General features: G+C 39.9%; 1 protein-coding gene across 1 annotated transcript in view; it reads right to left on the bottom strand.

Moving 5' to 3' along the window:
- The window catches only part of NUCKS1 (nuclear casein kinase and cyclin-dependent kinase substrate 1), a 10,797-nt gene that overhangs the window by 966 nt on the left and 587 nt on the right, over positions 1-9,244 (bottom strand). Inside the window, exons 2-4 of the mRNA XM_011957767.1 lie at positions 5,401-5,456; positions 1,926-2,078; positions 659-808 (exon numbers count right to left, since the gene is read on the bottom strand). Coding sequence (XP_011813157.1) covers positions 659-808; positions 1,926-2,078; positions 5,401-5,456 — 359 coding nt within the window. The remainder of the gene's footprint in view (positions 1-658; positions 809-1,925; positions 2,079-5,400; positions 5,457-9,244) is intronic.

Below are 9,244 nucleotides of genomic sequence, written 5' to 3'. Positions count from 1 at the left end.
GGATTACAGGCTTGAGCCACCGCGCCCGGCCTAGTTCCATCATTCTTAACAGTAGGAAGTGATAAACAGAAGTTTAACAATGACTAGTTCTACCTAACAGAATAAAACCACCTACACAAAAAGCAAATTGATTTCTGATTTAGTTAACAAATTAGTTACAACTAGGAGAACCCATTAGGGCGCAGAAAAAAATTAACTCATGTCAACAAGTGTGGTTTTATTCTGATAGCACAGAGGATGGGGTAGAGTTCAGAACATGGGACTTAAATGTATTACTCTAGGTTTGTGCATTTTCATAATTAAGTCTTTGCTGGCTGCTGAGACTGTGATACCAGTGAGGAAAAAAGAGCAGGAAGAGGTATGATGATACAGCATTTCTACCACTGTGTCTGAAACAAATAGATCATTCTCTGAAATCTCGCTCAAGTACTGGCAATAGTTGAAGAACATGGCTAAGCCCACTAGACTCTTAAACAGGCTAGTGTCTTTATTAATAAGAGATACTTCCAGTTGCAGAATACAAGACCCTTTTAGATTTCTTGTATTCCTGCTAAACATCAGGTCAATGCCAAATCCTAATGAAGAATTTCTGTATTGAAAATAATGTTTCTCAAAATTTTTAAAGCAGTACATTTAATTTCACTTCTGCAGAACTTACCTGTAGCCTTTAGCCTGGGTTTGGGCATTTTCTTTTCTTTTCTTTCAGGTTTGGACTTCTTAACCATCTTTTTGTTTTTCTTTTTTGAACTGCCATAGTCACTATCATCATCATCTTCCATTAGGAAATCTTCATCGCTGCCGGAATCTTCTGAGAAGAAAGAAGAATTTCAACGTCTAACTTAATGTACATATCCTTCCAAGTGAAAAAGGAAGAGAGTACTAAGAATGACTAGAGGACGGGATGGGAGTCAAACACCCTTGGATTCTATTTGGAGCTGTAGCACCAATTTGACTGGAGTCATCACTGGCCTCAGTTGTCAAATGGATTTTGCATGCACCTTACATGAGAGAGTTACATGAGTGATGTGTTTGAAAAGTAGACTGAAAACAGGAAGAGTAAGAGCTAATCTGAATCAAAACTGAAAACTATCAAATAACTTTTGGTAGTTCCATCACTTTCATGTAGTACTGGTTGAGACCAGGGAAACAAAACTTAACCAACAGGGCCTTTTTGGTCCAATTATGAATAAGTGAAACAAGAAAACCAAACATGAAACAAAAATACACAGAATTAACTAATCTGGGCTGGGCGCCGTGGCTCATGCCTGTAATCCCAGCACTTTGGGACGCCGAGGCGGGCGGATCACGAGGTCAGGAGACCACAATGAAATCCCTCTCTACTAAAAATACAAAAAAATTAGCCAGCGTGGTGGCGGGCACCTGTAGTCCCAGCTACTCGGGAGGCTGAGGCAGGAGAATGGCGTGAACCTGGGAGGCGGAGCTTGCAGTGAGCCAAGATAGCACCACAGCACTCCAGCCTGGGCGACAGAGCAAGACTCTGTCTCAAAAGAAAAAAAAAAAAAAGAATGAACTAATATGACTAACCTGTGAAACACCTAACTTTTGTTATGAACATTTTTTTTTCTGTGAAAAGAGGTCTGCAACCTCCTCCACCAGGGCAAAATACAAATCTCTATCACAGTGCCTAATGTGACTGTTACTTAAGCAACTGTTCATTCAGTGTTTGAACACAAGCATCATTAAATAAAGAGTGCAACCATTACAAATGGTGGGCAATCGTGAGAATCTCTGAACCTTTAAAATATTAACAGGAACCAACACAGTCATCTCTTTTAACAGGGAGTATCTATCCAATTTAAGGGACTGGTTATAACATTTAGCATCCTAGAAAATGCCAAAGTAACCAAGGTCACAAACTACAATTATGACCATACGACCAAAGTACACAAAACAACTTCACATACTCTCTTGGAACGGTGCCTCATCCTCCTCTTCTTGTTCTTCCTCACTGCCCACATCTTCCATGAGCATCTCCCTCTGTTTAGAAGCTGCTTTAGACGCCGCCTGCCGTTGCTGGCGCACATTTTTATGATCTTCTTTTTCATCTTCACTATCCTCTGCAATATCAGAATTACCATGACATAATGATTAAAGAATTTTGTATTTGACAAGATAGTGCAAAATATTAATAATTCACTGAAAATGTAACTGACTGAAAAAGCCAACATAGAGGCCAATATAGGATATAATCTGCAGCTTTATTTCATTGTAAAAGGGCAAATTCTATCCTTCAACATTTCTGCAAAATGATGGAATCAACTCAAATGCCCATCAATGACAGACTGGATAAATAAAATGTGGTACATACACACCATGGAATACTATGCAGTCATAAAGGGAAGGAGATCATGTCCTTTGCAGGGACATGGATGGAGCTGGAGGCCATCATCCTCAGCAAACTAATGCAGGCACAAAAGACCAAACACTGCATGTTCTCACTTATAAGTGAGAGCTGAACAATGAGAACACATGGACACAGGGAGGGGAACAACACACACTGGAGCCTGTGGTGAGGGAGGGGGCAGGGTAGGGGGATGGAGAGGGAGGGCACTAAAAAATAGCTACTGCATGCTGGGCTTAATACCTAGGTGATGGGTTGATGGGTGCAGCAAATCACCATTGCACACATTTACCTATATAACAAACCTGCACATCCTGCACATGTATCCCAGAACATAAAAAAAAAATTAAAAAAAAATTCTACAAAATGTATAAAGGAGGACCTAAATTCACAAAGAATGAGCTTAGACAAGACTATGTACTCACTATTACATATAAAGTAACAAAGACATGTAATTTTAAGCAGTAGCTAAGCTGAATTCAAGCGTGAACACATAACTCCTACACTTTAAAGTTACATCATTGCTTTGCTCTAAAATTCTCAATTACATTCAAATCTATGTTCACTGTTTTTAAAAGCTAAAGTTAGAAAAATATCTTAACATAGTATGAGAGGGAAAGAACATCTTCCAATAATCTTTATTCTAAGACATAAAACATGAAAACCCTAAAATAATGTCAAACTGTTATCCTTTATAATGAATGGCTTGTGACCATTTCAATTTAGAGGGGACTGAGGAAAATCTTTTTTTTTTTTTGAGACAGAGTTTTGCTCTTGTTGCCAAGGCTGGAGTGCAATGGCGCAATCTCGCCTCACCGCAACCTCCACCTCCTGGGTTCAAGTGATTCTCCTGCCTCAGCCTTCCGAGTAACTGGGATTACAGGTGCGTGCGACCATGCTCGGCTGATTTTGTATTTTTAGTAGAGATGGGGTTTCACCATGTTGGTCAGGCTGGTCTCAAACTCCTGACCTCAGGTAATCCATGCTCCTTGGCCTCCCAAAGAGCTAGGATTACAGGCGTGAGCTACCGTACCCGGCTGGAAAATCTTTAAAATACATATTTAGATCAATTAGTGAAAGATGTTTGGAGAAGCCTATAAAAAATTTACTTTCACATATTCTTAGAGTCTATTAATTGAAAATAATTTTTTTTTTAAAATTTGGAGTCTCACTCTGTCGCCCAGATTGGAGTGCAGTGACACAATCTTGGCTCACTGCAGCCTGTGCCTCCTGGGTTCAAGCTATTCTCCTGTCTCAGCCTCCTGAGTAGCTGGGACTACAGGCACCTGCTGCCGTGCCCGGCTAATTTCTTGCTGTTATTGTTGTTTGTTTTTTAAGATGGAGTTTCGCTCTTCTTGCTTAGGCTGGAGTGCAATGGCGGGATCTTGGCTCGCTGTAACCTCTGCCTCCCAGGTTCAAGTGATTCTCCTGCCTCAGCCTCCTGAGTAACTGGGATTACAGGCACCCGCCATCACGCCTGGCTAATTTTTAAAATTTTTAGTATAGAAGGAGTTTTGCCATGTTGGCCAGGCTGGTCTCAAACTCCTGACCTCAGGTGACCCACTGGTCTTGGCCTCCCAAAGTGCTGGGATTACAGACATGAGCCACTGGACTCAGCCATATTTTTGTATTTTTGATAGAGACAAGAGTTTTGCCATGTTGGCCAGGCTGGTCTTGAACCCTTGACCTCAGGTGATCCACCCGCCTTGGCCTCTCAAAGTGCTGGGATGGCAGGCATGAGTCACCATGCTCAGCCTAAAAAAAACTTTTTTAACACACAGTTGTGTTTGTGAATAAATTTGGTTAAAGGGTAGGCTGCCAGCCTATTGCCTCTAGAGTAAACCATATTTGCATTAGTCTCTACCTACAGCCCTTCTCCTGAAGTTTTAGGCTCCCTTATTCTGTCAAGGTTAAGTGGTCACTCTTTTGAAAACACTTCTAGTCCTATGAGCCTTGCCATGGTCAGTGTTCAAGTCATCTCTTTCACTTTTAAAAATCTCTTCTAGAGACAAACAGAATAAAGCTGACACGGCAGACCCAAAACTAAAGCCACTTGGTAGAAGCTTAGCTTAATACTAGTACAGAGTTATTTATCCAGAAGTGCTCAATAAACTAGCAAGTGTAAGAGATTCAAATTAGGATTTACAAGGCAGATGAGTGAAAGCATGTACTGTATTATCACAGGATCACCAGATAATGCAAAATTGATTAATACAGTTTCTTTTCAACTTAGGTAGCCAGATAGCATACTTGAACAGACGGGAAAGCAAAATAGCTAAGCAGAGTGAATTTAGCCGAACTTTGTCTCTCCCCTTTGTATTAGCTAAACAGCAGTCTCATTTAAAGGGAGATCCAGGGAGACAACAGCAAGGGAATGTAAGTCAAAACTAACATGGCTGAAAGTAATATGGATTAAAAATCTCAATTCTTACAAGATTAAATTTAAAAATAAATACCAACAGCAAGTAGAATCAGCAGGACTGAACATTTTATTTGGCCATGGAAACTCCCCATTAATTCATATTAATTCTTTTAAGTTAAAATTTTTACAAAAAAAGCTTTCTCTATGGCTACTGTTTCAAAAGACTATGTCTCCACTCAAAACAGTGGAATGAAACTTTCATTTGCTTTTCCACTCAGAGTCCACCACTCCCCCTTTTTAATGCCTCTATCTTACCAAGTTTTATATTTATATATTATTGTATTTAGTTTGATGTCTTTTGTTTATGTAAATGATTTCTAATATTGACCATGCATAATAATGTGTAGATACTTAAAGAAAACCAAGCCCCAACATCCCGAGATCTATTGAATTGGAAATTTTGGGACAGGACCCAGAATATGCACTTTTAAAAAGATTCATAGATGACTGTAATAAGCCACCAGGACTGAGAATCATTAGGAGCTCTTTGAAGATGGAAACGTCTTTGTAATCCCAGATTTGCAACAGTACCTGGCATACAAATCGCTTATTAAAACATCTAATAAAATAATATATAAATAGAATTATACCTCTTACATTTAAAATAGTTTACTACCTGCTGAGTGAGAATCATCCTTCTTGGTCTTCACATCTTTGTCTTCTGAGTCCTCACTATAAAGGGAGGCAAAAAAGCAAATGCATGTAAGTCTTAGCTCAAAATCTAAGTGAACACAGATCTCTGATTTCTGACTTGAGAAGAAGTGAAAAATACCTCTTCTATATAAAATGTTCAAACAAATGCTAAGGAGTACTTTATTTCCTTACTTTACAGGGATGCTGGTGAATAAGCACAATTTTATCTACGTTACAAAATACTGCTTCCAAAGACTCAAAGGGAAAAAAGAAGGTGTCTCAACACAGGCTGGAATTTTTTCACCTACGGACAAAGCTTGGTTCACAAGAATATTTAATAAGAAAAATATTCTTGAATAGAGGCAGAGTATAAAATAGTAAAATACTAAAAGATCACTAACTATACATGTGAAAAACTGCTAAAATATCTAAAATTATTAAAAGGAATTGTAGTCCGGGTGTGGTGGCTCATGCCTGTAATCTCAGCAGTTTGGGTGGCTGAGGTAGGCAGATCGCTTGAGGCCAGGAGTTCAAGACCAGCCTGGGCAACATGGTGAAACCTTGTCTCTACTAAAAATACAAATATTAGCTGGGTGTGGTGGTACATGGTTGTAATCTCAGCTACTCAGGAGGCTGAGGGAGGAGAATCACTTGAACTCGGAAGGTGGAGGTTGCAGTGAGCTGAGATCACATCATTGCACTCCAGCCTGGGCAACAGAGCGAGACTCCGTCTCAAAAAAAAAAAAACAAAAAAACAAAAAACAGGAATTGTAGTTCAGTTATCTAACTTACAATAAGCCTAAAAATTTACCTAAAACAAAATGGAAAATAAATTGATTGAATTATCCCCTATTAATATTTCCTTCCAATATTTCTCTGCATCAGAAATATCCACATATAGTCCTGCCTGGTGGTACCATGGAGAAAACAAAAGTGAGCTCAAAATCACTCTGCAAAGTAAAATAAGATGTTAAGGAGCTTCAAAGCTCAATGGGAAGTTTTTAAAAACAATTTTTAGTCACAACCAACACATTATGTCTTCATAAGTCTTAACTCCAGAATCTGGATTCTAGTATCCTATCTCTCTTTGTTAATTTACATATTTTTAAAAATAGAGATGGGGTTTCACCATGTTGCCCAGGCTGATGTCGAACTCCTGAGCTCAAGTGATCCACCTGTCCTGGCCTCCCAAAGTGCTGGGATTATAAGCGTGAGCCACCATACCCAGCCCCTAGTAGTCTATCTCTTTGTCATTAGTTAGTTGTATGATCTTAGGCAAATCACTTGGTATTCTTCAATGCTACAATTTTATGATTCCATGCAAAATTCTGAAGAACAAAAAACCAAAAACTCGCACATAAAAACTGCCTTCAAAGTTTTCCTTTCTCAAATAGCAGGTCTTATAAATCACTTTTGGTATTCCCCATAATCTAGACCACACTCAAATGAGAAAATACTGAATCCATGATTCCTAAGCAAAGAGAATGACCAAACATATTCTTTTACTAAGCAACTTGAATCCAAGACACTTTATAATTCTGAAATCTGTGACTGTTCCGTATAAATGTTTTTTATGCAAAATAAGCACCAAATTCATAATTCTAAAACAATGATGAATTATATTATTTTTTCTACCTCTTTGATTGACTTTATAGACTACATTAATCTTCGAGCACCACTACAGCAAAGTTAAGTGAAGGCTGAACTTTGAAAACAGAAAAATCAACAGAGCACTGGTCTGAGAATAAATACACAAGGCATACAGATAGGAATAAAACCTATATTTATTTCAATCCTTCCAGCACTTAGAATAATAAAATCAAATGACTGCAACAAGAAAAACTGTAAACTAGAAGTTAATTATGTAAATGAAACATTATAACATGCCACAAAGCAGGTCTTTCCTAGGAGAAATGAGATAATGAACATAATGAAAAATAGCTGTGAGTTGGGCTGCCATATAAAACTGTTTGGCCAGGTGAGGTGGCTCATGCCTGGAATCCAGCACTTTGGGAGGCTGAGGTGGGCACACCATGAGGTCCGGAGTTCAAGACCAGCCTGGCCAACACTGTGAAACCTCGTCTCTACTAAAAATACAAAAATTAGCTGGGTGTGGTGGCAGACGCCTGTAATCCCAGCTACTCAGGAGGCTGAGGCAGGAGAATCACTTGAACCTGGGAGGCAGAGGTTGCAGTGAGCTGAGACCATACCACTGCACTCCAGCCTGGGTGACAGAGTGAGACTGTCTCAAAAAACAAACAAACAAAAAACTGTTTTAGGCTAGGCATGGTGGCTCACACTTGTAATCCCTGCACTTTGGGACGCTGAGATGGGAGCATTGCTTGAGCCCAGGAGTTTGAGACCAGCCTGGGCAACATGGCCAGAGCCTATCTCTATTAAAAACAAACAACAGGCTGGGCGCAGTGGCTCAAGCCTGTAATCCCAGCACTTAGGGAGGCCGAGACGGGCGGATCACGAGGTCAGGAGATCGAGACCATCCTGGCTAACACGGTGAACCCCCGTCTCTACTGAAAATACAAAAAACTAGCCGGGCGACGTGGTGGGTGCCTGTAGTCCCAGCTACTCCGGAGGCTGAGGCAGGAGAATGGTATAAACCCGGGAGGCGGAGCTTGCAGTGAGCTGAGATCCGGCCACTGCACTCCAGCCCGGGAGACAGAGCCAGACTCCGTCTCAAAACAAACAAACAAACAAACAACAACTATGTTAGACATATACCAAGAAGCTCTAGATGGCTTGTTCCCCAACAGTATAATTCTGTATTATTTTTCCTTAAAAGCACATTTCTGAAAAGTTCCAGCAAAAAAAAAATTAGAGGTTGTCAACATAAATAAAACTACTAAGTAAATATATGAATTTAATAATGATTTTGGTGCTCCAAGATTCTTTGGAGAACTAGTGAGAAATATTTCATTTATTTGAACTGCTCATTTGTAATAGTATTATTTGGAAGCGGGATAGAGCTCTAATGGTTAAAAAATGTACTTTGGAGTCCAACAGACATGGTTTCAAAACCTGTTTGTCCATTTGCTGGATAACTTTGGTTAAATCACAGAACCCCTCTAAGTTAATATTTACCCAAATAGAGATGTTGTGAGAATTAAATGATAGTGTATGTAAAACACATAATAGAGACTGTCACATAATAATCATAAACAGAGGCCATCATCATCACTATAATCACCATTATCACCAAGAAGGTCTTAAAGTTACGTTATACTGAGTGTGACAGTGTGTATACCTTTACCAAGAGGGCAGAAATTACAATATCCTGGTTTTTTTTTTTCCCCCCAAGACAGTCTTGGCTCTGTCACCTGGGCTAGAGTGCAGTGGTGCAATCATAGCTCACTGCAGCCTTGAACTCCTGGGCTCAAAGGATCCTCCTGCCTCAGACTCCTGAGTAGCTGGGGCTACAGGCAAATGCCACCATTCCCGGCCAAATTTTATATTTTTGTGTAGAGACGTGGTCTCCTTATATTGCCCAGGCTAGTCTCAAACTCCTGGCCTCAAGTGATCCTGCTACCTAGGCCTTCCAAAGTCCTGGGATTACAAGCATGAGCCACCGTGTCCTCCTAATATCCTGGTCTTATGAGGCAAAATTATAGTTAAAATCACAACTCATTTGTCAAACGAAGGGAAAAGAAACTCTCCAAAATGGTTAAATTATTTAAACAAAGGAGAATTGATTATGAGACAGCAAAATGCAGCAGGCTATACAACTTAAGATTCTACAAGACGGCCGGGCGCGGTGGCTCAAGCCTGTAATCCCAGCACTTTGGGAGGCCGACGCGGGCGGATCAAGAGGTCAG

The sequence above is a fragment of the Colobus angolensis genome, unplaced genomic scaffold (genome assembly GCF_000951035.1).
Source record: "Colobus angolensis palliatus isolate OR3802 unplaced genomic scaffold, Cang.pa_1.0 Scaffold449, whole genome shotgun sequence".
In the NCBI taxonomy this organism is placed as follows: Eukaryota; Metazoa; Chordata; class Mammalia; order Primates; family Cercopithecidae; genus Colobus; species Colobus angolensis.
Note: the sequence above shows the minus strand (reverse complement) of the source record. Positions and strands in the feature narration are given on the sequence as shown.